Raw genomic sequence first — 14,592 nt, forward strand, 5'->3', positions numbered from 1 at the left:
GCAGGGAGCCCAGATGTAATAGTAAGCAACAAGAGTGAGATGCAGAAACCTAGTACAATGAAATTTCTTGAAGACAATGGGCAGGAATAGACACCAAACTGTTGAGTGTTTTTTTTCCTGTGGAGTAAATGGTGGATTTTAAGAACCTTTTACTTTCCAAATTACAGTTTGAAAGCGTTTTTTTATCATAAAAAGGTTAGAAGAGTCTATCAGACCTTATATGGTAAACATTGATTTTCCATATGACCCAGCAGTTCTATTTATTCCTTGACATATATGCAAGAGAAATGAAAACATATGTCCACACAAAGACTTATCTATGACGACTCACTCATGATTAATACTAACCAAAAGGTGGAAATAATCAAATGTTCATAAACAGAAGGAATTTATAAAATATGGTATATCCATTCAGTGGAAATCTAGCTATAAAAAGGAATGAAGTGTTGATACATAACGTAAGGATGGACTTCAAAATGTTATGCTAAATGAAAGAAGGCTGTCATGAAACATTCCATATTGTATGATTTCATTTACAGAAAATGTCTTGAATTGGCAAATTCACAGTGACAAAAAGTATTGGGTCATTGGAAAAGTCATATTTTTTTGTGTTTTTCTATGCAAACGTGTCATAACTTTCCAACAACCCAGTAGATTGATGGTTGCCTATAACTGAGGGGACAGGAAGAAATGGGAGAGATTGCTAACTGGTAGATGATTTATCTGCAGATGATGGAAGTGTTCTAAAATTAGATTTTGATGATTACACAACTCTGAATATACTAAACTCTATTAAATGGTACACTTTGAATGAGTGAATTATATAACACCAATCATATGTCAATGAAACTATTACAAAAAGAACGTAACACAATAAAAAAAATAACAGGAAGGAGTATATACGACCAGTAGTTCAAGTCACTTAAAAGTGTACACTGTTAAAAACAGATAACTATAGACACAGTCTAATCATGGACAATATGAGAACGGAACACTGCTTTGTGAATTTCCGACTGTGTGCCCAGCCCCAAAAATGAAGCAGATAACTCCATAACAGATTCAATAAAAGTTTGATATCGGAGGGTGACTTATAAAATGGCTGAGGTGTGGATTGGAGGTTGATTCTCACTGTGTAGCTGCAAATTCCACTTCTCCTTTTCAAGTGAGCTGGGATGTAGAAGAATTGTACAGTATAGACAGATTGGGAGGAAGCCATGATGCTTTTGAGCTAAAGAGTGAGAAGGTCATAGCTTCCCTACTGTTAAGGCCCAGTGATGTCAGTTGGAGGGTTGGAATGACGCCCTCGCTAAGAATTGAACTCAAACAGAAGTTCCAGCTTGGAGCTCGGCTGAACGGCTTCAGAATACAGCAGCCGCGTAGAGGGCACAAAGATGGCCGCCGTTCAGTTCACTCTCACACTTGCACAGTGTCAAGTCCTAAAACTGATCGTTTTCACTGCTTCTCTAAACCTCATTTTAACAAAGACTCGTGCTCTGGATCACATAATGTGATGTTTTCATAGAGTGCGATCAGTATCCTCCTCATATTCTTGACCTGAGGGAGTTCTGTCTACTTCTGACTGAAGTTTGTGTGGGAAAGGTGTGTTTGGGGCAGTGAGGGTGGAATGCCAGGTCAGCGGATCAGTTATGGTGACCAGACAGATTGCACGTCTAGATTACATTCACTTACTAGCAGATTGTATTCACATACTAGCAGATTGTATGTGATGGGTCCCTTCCTTTTTTTTTTCTTTAGGTTTTCGCCATGAGCATGTGCGTTCACTAGCGAGAGAAAGCGAGATGGAAAGTGAGAAATCCTCCCCAAGGAGGATGGCCATGCCACAGTCCCTTCCCTTCTTTCCTCCTCTTGGGATTTTGAGCACACATGTACACGCACCTGGTTTGATTTTTAAGTTGCTGGGTTAGGAACATGAACCAGGGTTGGCCATGTAGGAATCCAGCACCTTAACCACCTCGCCACCTGTTGTCCCCAAGGGTCCCTTCCTCTTAAGTAAAGTCTCAAAGCACAGCACATAGATAAACGCTTGAAACTGGGGCAAAAACAAAACAGACTCTTTGCTTGACGATATTCACTTGAAAAATGCCAGCAAATCTCTGACATTCACAGTTTCTGTCTGGCTCATTACGCCTTCGTCCCTCCTCAGTTTGACTGTCTTTGCTCTTCCCTGGACCTTGTGTAAGCTAGGTAGAGCCCTTGCGAATTGCCTAATAATTACAGATGATTGAGTAATGCCTGCTTCTTAGGTATGCTAAATACCAATCAGAAAAGACAAACAAGAGAAGACAGGGACATTAGTGAGCAGAGATTGGGAAGTCTTTTTCCTGTCTCTTTTCTCCAGATTGAAATGAAAGCAGTCAGATTCACCTACTGATTTAAGGCCCGAGGATCTAAATTTGTACTATGTTATGTAAACCTCCTAGGAAATGTGGCAGGTGTTGAGAGCCAGGCATCGCCCAGATTTAAAATAAATTAATCCGAAGGATTTCGTTTGAAGGGTAGGTATATTTAGCACTCAGTGTGTTTACTCTCAGTGATAAGAAGTCGGATGCTGAACCACCGAAGAAGACTCGTGTCTCGTACCTGTCGTGCTCTCTTCTCGTATCTACCCACGCACACACACTTCACACGCATTGTCACCTGTTTACTGAGAGCCCTCGTTCTCCTAACGATCACATCTGTTGATTTTTGCCCCGGAGTATGTTAGGTTTACTTTGTAGCCAAGAGACTGAGTCAATGTTTGCCGTAGATGGTGTAGATGATGGCAAATGGGCATTTCTGAAATTTGCTCACGGATTTAATTAAAAATAGAAACGGTTAGGAGGCAGCCCAGATCATTCTTGTCCTTTGAGCAAGGCTAGCCCCACCTGAGGGTTTCCAGAGGCCGGTTCAGATGAAAGCCCTTCTCAGTCCTTTGTGGGCAGTAAGATATTGGAAGACAAAGGTGGGGAGGTCCTCAAGCTTGTATTGAATATCCATTCCATGAATCAATAAATCATGCCCTTAAGGTACATGTTACTGCCAGGGTTTGTTGAATTAAGACAAAATGTTGATGCAATATTTGTTGAATTGTAAAATGAAGGCTAGCTCATTTTATCGTAATTTTTTTTTTCATTAATCTGTTTTAGGATTTTGCTGAGGTTGTAAAAATGCCAGGCACTTCCTCATTTAATTCTTATAAATGCCTGGAAATTAGATTTTCTTTTCTTTTCTTTTTTGGATAAGGGCTTAGATTTAAAGAAGTTAAGTAATTTGCTCAGGGTCACCCAGTTCAGGGCAGAGTCTAGATTCTAATCCACGCTTATCTGACTCCAGCGCGTCACCAATTGACCTTTTTTTTTTTTTTTCTGTTTACGAAATATCTCCAAGGCTCAGGAGGGAGGGCTCCACCGTGGAGCACAGACCTAGGGAAGCTGGAGACTGAGAGCCGAAGAACCAAGCATGAGCTCTCCAGAGCCAGGCCAGGCCTGTGGGAAGGGCTGCGCCCTGAGAGTGCTCTGAACACAGGCAGCTTGGCGGAGGTGCTGGGCCGTGAAGGGAAGGGGCGAGGTGGGGGCAGGCGCCAGCCTCAGCCTTTGTCCTTGCTCCTTCTCCAAAGGCTGCCGTGCTGCGGCCTCTGATCTCACCACGCCATGCTCCTCTTCAGTTGTGCAACAGGATGTCACGCGGGACATTTTTCTTTCTTCTTAATTTGCTGTAGGGTACGTGCATTTGCCAGAGAGAAAGAGGGAAAGTGAGAAAGCACGCTAGACCCCCCTTCCAGACACCCCGAATCTTCTTCTAAGTGCTCCTCGCATAGAATGCAGTTAGTAGAAGCCACTAGTCAATCCATTCTGGAGAAACAGAAACACATCCCAGGTGGTTAAGATGCTGGATCCCACATGGCTGACTGTATGGTTCGAGTCTGAGACTCGATAGCTTGAAAAACACGCCAGGCATGTATGTGTCACAGTTCCTTCTCCGCCACCCTCTTCTTGGGATTTTGGGTACACATGTACACGGGACTCACACTACACAGGAAGCCATGTGGGATCCAGTCCCCTTACACCATGCCACCTGGCTGGCCCCACGTTTTTCTGTTTCTCTGGAATTGATGATTCCGGGGTTTCTCCTCACTGGATTCTACCAGGGGAGCAGCTGAGAAACTCAGGTGCATGGATTAGGTGTGTCTCAGGGGGATCTAGAGCCTCCTTTACTAGTCGGGCATGCTTCACACTTAGCTAATGGCCATGGTGGCAACAAGCCCAGGAGACAGACGGGAGAGGGACGGCCCACTCTGGCCGTGGAGCAGTCTGCACTCCCTCTCTTCGACGGGTCAGGCATGGAGACATTTCCCGAGTCATGCACACGGAGGAAGAAGTGGATGTGAGCCACATTACCAGACCCCTCTGATTACATTCAGAACAGGCGGAAGCCTATTCCAATCCCCGAGGACTTACCGCTGGGGATTCTAGCTGTGACTGGCTGTGGAGCGATACTGGTGAGGGAAGCTGGGGGATTGGAATAGGCTTCCGCCTGTTCCGAATGTAATCCGGAAGCAATCGAATTTTCCAAAGTGTCCTTAGCGGGTAGGAAAGGAGGATTTTGAGTAGCTCTTATTGATAGTAGTTGCAAGGAATAAAATCTCCTATTTTCATGTTGGTGCCACAAGTTAATGTACTTTATTTACCCAGTTGTAGGTGGAGGGAGAGAAAAGAACTCTCATCTGACAACCTAGGGCAGGGTGTGGCCCATCTTCCTCCAGCCAAGATCAGCCTTTACTCCATTTCCCAGCCGTACAGATCAGGCCCTGTCGTTATTCACGTATAGAGTAGAACTGCTGAAATCTCAGACACCAGAGTCAGAGAGCATCCAGGCTAGTGTTTCGCGTAATATCCAGGTGAGCAGAGACTGCGTTTCCATGCTCGGCGGAGGAAGGATTGGGAGGAAAACCCAATTCCATTTCTCAACTGCCTTGTCACTCTCTTCGTTCTGTTACCCAGTCAGTTATCCAGTGGGTCAGCCGGCCAGTACCCGTCCTGAGTGTCTGTTCTGTGCGAGTCAGAGGTGGGGATACGGCCACAGATGCGGCCACCAGGGCCCTCACGGAGTTTATATCCTCTACCCCACCTCTCTTTCATTACTGGATTTTTAAAAATATGCTATAGGGCACACGCACTCACGAGAGAGAGAGAGAGAGAGAGAGAGAGAGAGAGCGCACCTCTCAGAGAGACTGGCCATGCTGCAGCCTGTTTTCGTTTACTCTGTTCTTGGGATTTTGGCACAGATGCACACACACATGACATGTTTTCAAGCTGTTGAGTCTGGAACTCAAATTATGCAACTGGCCGTGTGGGATCCAGTGGCCTTAACCGCCACCACCCCCCCACCCCCGGTTGGCTCTACCACTAAATGTTTAAATGCTTCCCTGATTCCACTGTCTCTCCATTCCAGTACACCACCTCTGTCATGGGTGCTAAATCAGTCTCAAAATTCTCAATTAAACTTCTCAAAATCCTGTTGTTCTCTGCTGCCATGGATAAAGTCAGCTTTTTTTTTTTTTTTTAAGAGGTTTTTGCTATAGCACAGCTTTGCAGAGCATTTGAGCATTTAAGCACAAAAACCACAAGGGAACATTACCCTTTGCAAGGGTCGGGGAAAGGGGTGCTGCAAGGGTTTTTATTCCTTTACTAGCAGTCTCAGCAGTTTAAAGGAGCAGAGCAGTGTATCTTTTGTTAAATGTAACCACATCCTTATTTTTTATTCTGCTCTATGGAGTAGGTGAGGCAGGCCTATGGGATGCATCTTAGCCTAACATACACCATTTTTCTTATCTGTTTAAGTCCATCACAGTATCAGTACTTCATTCCTTTTTATTACCAACTAATCTTTCATTATATGGATATACCACCTATTGTTTATTAGAGGACAGACATTTCGGTTGCTTCTACTTTTTGATTGTTATGAATAATGCTGCCCTGAAAATTTGTGTACAGGGTTTATTTATTTATTTATTTTGGAGAGGTTTTTGCTATAGGGTGTGTGTGCTCGCCAAAAAGACAGAGAGACAGAAAGCGAGAAATCACCCCGCCAGGGGGGATGGCCACGATGTAATCCCTTCTCCTCCATTCTCCTCTTGGGATCTTGGGCACGCACGCACACGCGCCCGGTGTGAGTTTAAGCCACTGGGTCTAGGACTCGAACTGCTGTTGACTACATGGGAGTCCAGTGACATAGCCATTACGCTAACTGCTGATCCCACAGAGTCAGTTTTTTAATCAGATTTGCCAAGGACTCTCACTGCTTTCTAGCCTCTTCTCTTGCTAATGTGGCCATTTATGAACCTACTTGACCTCCAATGGCTGGTTCCTGATATCAGCCCGCCCTTTTGATTTTGTCCCCATCTTTGTCTGCCCTTCTTCCAGTTCTAGAATGCCTCTCCCTCTCTCTCTAGCCCTCCCCCATCCCCATTATCAAAGTCCAGCTCAAGCCTTTGCTCTTTCTTTACATGTTACCCTTGATCCCCAAGGCCTGGTGGGGTTGCTCTGTGTTCTGATTCCTGCCCAATCCTGGTGGGTATTTCTGTTACCATTGGGCATTATGTAGCTTCTCTTCAGTGCTCACTTATAAGCCTATGAAGACAGGAACACCTTCTTGCTCATTTTTAAATTCAATTCAACATTGGCTACACAGTAAGAGTCCATTCAGTGTTTGTTGAGAAATGACCGAGTTCTTTTTGTTTCACTTAGAGCTTCTCCACACTGGAAGATGCTGATGTTACCAAATAGCAAAAAGATCTTGTGTTAGAAGCAAGGTACTTTGTGCCCTGTCCTATTCTTGATTTGTCTTTGTGTTTCTTAAACATAAATGGAAACTGAAACGCATTACCACTGTTGTTTATCTACTTGAGAATTTTTTAGGAGCTGAAATGAATCAGTTTTTCTTTGGTCATGAAATGGAGTTTTCAGCCTAAAGGACAGGGGACAAATTAAATTTAGTAATAGTGATTTGCTTTTATGTAAGGGATTAGGTTCAGGATAACTTCTTCAATTTTTATTCATTGTAGAACTGCATTTCCCTGCTTTGAGGGTTCAGTTTTTGCCCTTTTCAGTTTTGTTATATGTCCTGTGTAATATTGATCAATGGAAATCCTAAGAAATTACACTTTGGATGGTAGATTAAAGAGTGCCACCTTCTGTTCATTATGTGAAGTGCACATTCACTTTCTAAATGTTACTTTCTAAATGTTCCTTTCCCTTTAAAAAAGACTGCCAATGAGTTCTCCCAGATCATAATCAGCTCTTTAAAAATGTGAACTCAGTCTTAATTATAGATTAAATGAGCAATATTAATATTTTGTTTCTCATTGGTTTTATTCTGCTTTTTAAAGAAGAGTACCTTTGTGGTAGGTGAACAAGTACGTTTAACTTGATTTATTCTGAATACAGCAGAAAAACAAAAGGTTCATGTAACATAAGAAAGCTTGTAAGTATCCTATTAATTTGTTCTGTTTTATGAAGCTCGTAAAGGCTAAGCCAACAACTTTGAAACACAATTACACAAACCTGTCATATTTTATAATAGTTTTGGAAGAACAATGATTATAGTTAATTTTAGAAAAATATTTTTCCTTAAAATATTTAAACTTTTTAAAGCATAAATATAAATTTTGTTTTAATAAATGTCACTTAGGGGCCAGCTAGTGGGGTGGTGGCTAAGGCGGCTGGATTGCACATGACTGACTGTGTGGTCGAGTCCTTCGCCCAGTGGGTTGTAAAACATGCTGGGCGTGTGTGTGCGTGCCCAAACTCCTGAGAGGAGAATGGAGGAGAAGAGATTATGGCTTGGCCGTCCCCTCCTAGGGGGCTGCTTTCTCACTTTTCCTTTCTCGGCTTCTCTTCAGTGAGTGCACATACCTTATAGCAGATTTAGAAAAAAAAAAAAAAGAAAGAAAAAAATACTAAACTTTATTTTTAAAGACTTCTATCGAGTAAGACCAAACCCTTTATTCTCTTACCATGCCTGGGAGAAAGGTGGTAGTCTTCATGGACTGGGAACAGTGTCCTGAGGGGTGTCATCCCTAGCTGACGTCTCCCGAGCTAAATCGTGGCAGACGACTGCTATCAAAATGTGAGGTACCTGCCAACCTGAACCCCTGTGGCTTCGGCTTGCTTTTGGCTGTTTTACTTTTCATTTCTAATGTATTTTATTTCTGTTATTTAAATTACAAACTTAATACATATTCTTTTTAATGATTTAAATGCAGGAGTGGGGCCAGCAGGTGGTGTGGTGGTTAAGGGCACTGGACTCCCACGTGGCTGACCCTGGTTCGAGTTCTAGACCTGGTGGCTTGCTTTCTCACTTTCCTTTTCTCTCTCTCTCGCTCTGTTCCTCTCTGGCCAAAGGAAGATAAGTAAATAAATGAAGTTAAATAAAATAACTTGTAAAAAAGGCAAGAGTATTTAAGAGTGTTAGTGTCCCTGCCACTTGCCATCCTTTGTCTCTCGGTCGTACCTCCTGCCAACTCGGTACATTCCCCCCTGCATTTTCATTCTGCTTGATACACACACGTAAGTATGAGTCTGTAAGTTGGGTGGTTTGATTGAAAAGTGGGTGATTTGAAGTGTGTTATTCTGTAGTTTACTCTTCCGGATGTCATAGGCCCCCCAGGTCCACAGTTACGTATGCTGTTTCCCACTTCCTGGTGCCCGGAAGAGGCTGTGTCTCAGCTTACAGAGCTTGATATTGTTGGCTGCGTCTGCCTATGTTCCAGGGCATGAATAAGTCATAGTTTATCCAGCCACTTCTGTGTTGAGATAGTCATAGATTTTTTAGCTGTTCACTATGATAAAAACATCACAGCAAACATTCCTGGACATCTGTCTCTGTGCCGGTCACTGTCATTTTGTCAGACTCTCAGAAGGCGGTGATCTGGTTCAAGGGATATGTGTGTTTTTAACCTAGCTGTTTTAATTTAGTTTAGCTTTATGAAATGATTGCTTTACATTGTGCTCTTAAAAGCAGGTATCTTTTTCTGGGGGTGAATTCCGGGCATAGGTTTTCTGCCGAATGTGGCCCCTCTAGCCTCTGAGGGGCGGAGGAAGAGAATAGTCGATGAACAGTTTTCTCTTGGGCCACTGGGCAAGTCATGATGCGCGTCTGCATGGAAACACGGGAAACGTGACTCTCCCGATGACTTGATAGAACGGAGTGGCCTTAGCCAACCAAGCAGCAAGCACGGAGTCTTAGCGGCAACACACCCACTCCCAAATCTGGGTATTTCCCAGCTACGGTAAGGCTCGGCCCTCTCCCCATTTTAGCCACAAAGGGCTGTGGCCGAGTCTGGATTTACTACATTTCTTCAAAGTCGATTGTCATTTCACCCCGTTTGTGCTAAGACATCCCAACTCTTCATATAAAATATATGATAATGGCACTTAATGATCATAAATAAAAAGCCTTCTAATAGGTCTCTGGATTTAGATAAGGTACATGAAGGAAATGTCTCTGGAGAGTACCACTGCATTCCTCTTTTTTTTTTTTTTTTTTGGGGAGAATTCCTGGACATCTGTCTCTGTGCCGGTCACTGTCATTTTGTCAGACTCTCAGAAGGCGGTGATCTGGTTCAAGGGATATGTGTGTTTTTAACCTAGCTGTTTTAATTTAGTTTAGCTTTATGAAATGATTGCTTTACATTGTGCTCTTAAAAGCAGGTATCTTTTTCTGGGGGTGAATTCCGGGCATAGGTTTTCTGCCGAATGTGGCCCCTCTAGCCTCTGAGGGGCGGAGGAAGAGAATAGTCGATGAACAGTTTTCTCTTGGGCCACTGGGCAAGTCATGATGCGCGTCTGCATGGAAACACGGGAAACGTGACTCTCCCGATGACTTGATAGAACGGAGTGGCCTTAGCCAACCAAGCAGCAAGCACGGAGTCTTAGCGGCAACACACCCACTCCCAAATCTGGGTATTTCCCAGCTACGGTAAGGCTCGGCCCTCTCCCCATTTTAGCCACAAAGGGCTGTGGCCGAGTCTGGATTTACTACATTTCTTCAAAGTCGATTGTCATTTCACCCCGTTTGTGCTAAGACATCCCAACTCTTCATATAAAATATATGATAATGGCACTTAATGATCATAAATAAAAAGCCTTCTAATAGGTCTCTGGATTTAGATAAGGTACATGAAGGAAATGTCTCTGGAGAGTACCACTGCATTCTTCTTTTTTTTTTTTTTTTTTGGAGAGATTTTCTCTATAGTGTGCGTGCACTCGCCAGACAGAGAGAGACAGAAAGCGAGAAATCACCCCCCAGGGGGATGGCTATGCCGAAATCCCTAATCCTCTTGGGATCTTGGGCACACGCACACACGCACCCGGCGTGAGTTTAAGCCACCGAGTCCGGGACTTGAAGCACGGTTGACTACATGGGAGTCCAGTGACATAGCCATCACACTAACTGCTGGTCCCCCTCTTCATTTTTCTCAGCGACGACTCCTCAAGGTTTAAATGGGCACCCAGGGGGCCATTGCAGGCAGATACGATGATGCAGTCCTCCCTTTCTGAAATCCGTTTATTGGCAGCGCAGTACTGGAAGAGGCCCTGTTTCAGCTTACAGAGATTTATATTGTTGGCTGCATCTGCCCGTGTTCTTTAATCCTATAGGTTGTAAAGGGTGATTTTAAATCGGGCAGCTGGGCTCAGCCCCAGAGCCCCACATCCCACTGGGCATCTCCAGGAAGGTTTGTCTACAGAATGCTTCTCAGCCAAGAAAATGGTACCCACTCACACCAGCAAATCCATACTGCTGAATGTAAGCGCTGCATGAGTGCCTGAAACTGTGTAGCCCAGGACCGTGGCCCAGTGATTCACGGCGTGTTATGCATCTACATACGGTTTTGGATGTTGTTATGGCTCTCCAAGAAATGTTGGGGTTGTTCCGTGTCCCGAATGTAATTCATGACTGTTCTGTTTTGCTGCCCACTGCAGCTTAATGCAATGGCAAATCGTGCTGCAGGGAAAGGCTATGAAAATGAAGACAATTATTCCAATATCAAGTTTCAGTTTATCGGGATAGAGAACATCCATGTCATGAGGAACAGTCTGCAGAAAATGCTGGAAGGTAAACCATTTCCTTATGTGCCGCAGTAAAAAAATGCAGTTAAAATTGTTGATGTAAAAATGGCATAAGATAACCTTTCGATTTTAAAACTGTTTGGGTTTTTTCAGTGATGCTGTTTACATAGGTGTTATCATTCAGGAGGAATATCACATTGCAATATCTCTTCCAATATTTAACCATCTTTCTCTTCTTTTTTTTAAAATATTACTGTGAAACGGTTTCTTCACTTGGTGACTAGCAGTCAGGGACTGTCCAGTGGTATTTAACATCTAAGATGAAAGTGCACAAGAATTTTTGTTTGTTTGTTTGTTTGTTTGTTTGTTTGTTTCTCATGTTAGTTTGACCTGCATTCCAAGCCATGGGGAGATAAAGCACTCCTACAGTTAAAGCAATAGCCAGCTGTTCTCGAATGGGTGTCAGGCTCCTAAGTTACATCGCCAAGCTGCCGAATGGCCATTAGAAGGGAGGTAGCAGAGGTGCTGATCCTCACTTCTAAACGGCAGCCATTGCTGTAATGCATGTCACTTCCCACCAGCACGTCCACACACAACGAGCACTGTGAGGCACGTACACACAGATTACGTACTCATGTGGAGAGGAAATTAAAAAGATGGATTACGCTGCATAGGAGAGTTCGTCATAGGGCAGAGTAGCTCTAAGCCGATTATAGAAATTCTGCATCTTAAGCAAACCTAACTTCATTTCCTGCATATGCTTCTGGTGACTGTAAAGGCCTAGGAAGTAGTTTGTTGCCCTAGTCTCTCACTGCTGGCTCCAGCCGGAGCTGAGAAGAGAAGAGGAAGATGCAGAACAAGGCTTTGTGCTTTGGCTGTAATGCTGTGTGTGCAGTCCTGGGGAAAACCATAAAGAGATGGAGCTGAGTGTGAGGGGAGTGGGCTGTCGTACAGGAGACGGGGGTCTGGATTGAACAGGACCAGAGAAGATGCTGGATGATCCTTGGAAGACACATTTGTTCTTCGTTGCTTTTACTGTTGTGCATTTAATCACAGCAGAATGTGAGAGACCCTAACAGAGAGGCTGGGGAAACTTGGGTGTCACAGCCAAACTTCCACGCATTTTCCTGGACTTCCTGTTTCATCTCAGTCGTTATAAAACTTTAGACCCGTCAGTTAACTTCTTCGGGGCTCTGCTGCGTGCTGTAAAAGGGGAGGGTTGGACTGATCATTTCTGTGGGCCCATCTGTTCATAACTGTGACAGTTTGATGCTCCTCATTGCAAACTCTTTTTTAAAAGTAGCCTTTGAATGGTTTTAAGAAATGCCTTTCTGCATCTGGGAGTTGGGGGGGGGATCATGGCCCCAGAGCTGTCTCCCTTTTACTTATGCACATAATTCGCTGTCTCAGGTTACAATGGCAGTACCTTGGGGTGCCTGTTTGGACTTAAACTTCTGGAGATTGTCACAGCAGTTTGGTTATCCCTGTTTTAAACTGGGCTTTTTTTTTGGAGAGGTTTTTGCTATAGGACTTGTGCGCTCACCAGCCAGACAGAGAGAGACAGAGAGATAGAAAGCAAGAAATCACCCCCCAGGGGGGATGGCAACACCACAATCCCTTCTCCTCCATTCTCCTCTCGGGATCTTGGGCATGCACACACACGTGCTTTGTGTGAGTTTTAAGCCACCGGGTCCGGGACGTGTACTGGGGTTGACTACGTGGGAGTCCAGCGACATAGCCATTACGCGAACTGCTGGTCCCGAGCTGGGCTTTTTATGTGTGGAAAAATTGGACTAGTTGGCACTAGCTGTTGCTATCGAGAGGGAGGCTGACTTTAAAAGTATGATGAGAACCACTGAAAAAAGTTCAGGTCGACCATGCTTTATATTTTTCACTTGGTAATTTCATAAGGCGACTTTTGTGAGCATCAGAGTGCTTGCTTCTTAGGAGGAATGTACAGAAAGTTGCGTGTCTCTAACATAAACATTTGGCTCCCGTCTGTACGTTGGCATTGACTTGGTTTCTCGTTAGACACTCGTCTTCTTCGGCCCCTATGCCATGGCCCAACAAACTACTTTTTCTGAAGGACCAGTGAATGCGTGCCCGAGAGCAGCTCTGTCTGATAAGGAAGGGGCCGTGTACCCTCTAACTTCCCAGCCACGTTCAGCGCAGTGAGCAAGGACACCTTTCTGGATGCCTTTCAGGGGACTTGACCAATGTTTGCCTCTCTGTTTTCCCGAGTAAATTATAAACCATTGCGGAGGCTCTGCTGCTGATGAAGTGATGCAATAAGACCCCCCTTCTGAGCCTTTTTCTCCTTCAAACGCTGTCCTTGCCCTCAGAGAGATTTGCAAGGCTGTCCTTGCCCTCAGAGAGATTTGCAAGTTTGTACTGTGGCCACTCAGTAGACAGAGGAATTGTGCATTGCATTCCACAGCTGTTATTTTCTTACTTTTTTTTTTTTAAACCACTGTGATGGACATTATCAGAAGAGGTTCTGAATAATAGAAAAGTGAAATTGTATGTGTTCTGGCTCCAAAGAGCTCTGCATTTCATCAGAGATTGAAATCTAGGACCACGTTCACACCCTGGGTCGTTGTTTTTATAGAGCTGATTTCATTCAACTTTGACTTGTAAGTTCTAAATCAAACTATTTTTGTGGTATTTGTACTTTCCCAGGAGATTAAAGCGATGCCCGTTAGCGACGTAGAGCTCCATGGGCCCATACGTGCGTTTCCCCGTAGCTTCCCTTTGGATCCTGTAGATGCACGTTGAGGATTCGTTCTCCAAATTGCTTGGGACCAGAGGTGTTTCCAGTTTTGGACTTGTTAGGATTTTGGAATATTTGCACATAAATAATGAGAAGGCTTGTGGCTAGGACCCAAGTCTAAGCATGACAATCATGTATGATTCATATACATCTTCTACGTATAGCCTGAAGGATATTTTATACTGTATTTGTGCATTGGAGCATTTTTACTGTAACCTGTCACATGAAGTCAAATGTGGAATTTTTATTTTTTTTGAGAGGTTTTTGCTATAGGGCACGTGCGTTCGCCAGACAGACAGAGAGACAGAGAGACAGAAAGCGAGAAATCACCCCTCAGGGGGGATGGCCATGCTGCAATCCCTTCTCCTCCATTCTCCTCTCGGGATCTTGGGCATGCACGCACACACGCCCGGCATAAGTTTAAGCCACCGGGTCCAGGACTCAAACCACGGTCGACTACATGGGAGTCCAGCAACATAGCCATTATGATAACTTCTGGTCCCAAATGTGGAATTTGTTTACTTGTGCTAAATAGTTTCAGATTTTGTAACATTTTGTTTTGGGGGTTTTTCGATGAAGAATGCTCACCCCATCATAGAAAGATGTCCTGTATTTTCTTTTCCAATTGAAGCAGTCAGTAGAAGAGTCTGTAGTAGGCTCTCTCGAGGCCTGAGGACCTCGTCGTCATCAGTGGTGGAGGGTTTGACCTCTTAGGCATCCTGGTTTTGGAGAGGAAATCAGTGTGAAGGGAAA

General features: G+C 44.1%; 1 protein-coding gene across 1 annotated transcript in view; it reads left to right on the forward strand.

The window, feature by feature from the left end:
• Positions 1 to 14,592, forward strand: part of MTMR7 (myotubularin related protein 7) — a 139,989-nt gene that overhangs the window by 82,740 nt on the left and 42,657 nt on the right. Inside the window, exon 7 of the mRNA XM_006149702.1 lies at positions 10,983 to 11,115. Within this exon, the coding sequence (XP_006149764.1) occupies positions 10,983 to 11,115 (133 nt within the window). The remainder of the gene's footprint in view (positions 1 to 10,982; positions 11,116 to 14,592) is intronic.

Source organism: Tupaia chinensis, unplaced genomic scaffold, assembly GCF_000334495.1.
Source record: "Tupaia chinensis unplaced genomic scaffold, TupChi_1.0 Scaffold000271_1, whole genome shotgun sequence".
Classification (NCBI taxonomy): domain Eukaryota; kingdom Metazoa; phylum Chordata; class Mammalia; order Scandentia; family Tupaiidae; genus Tupaia; species Tupaia belangeri.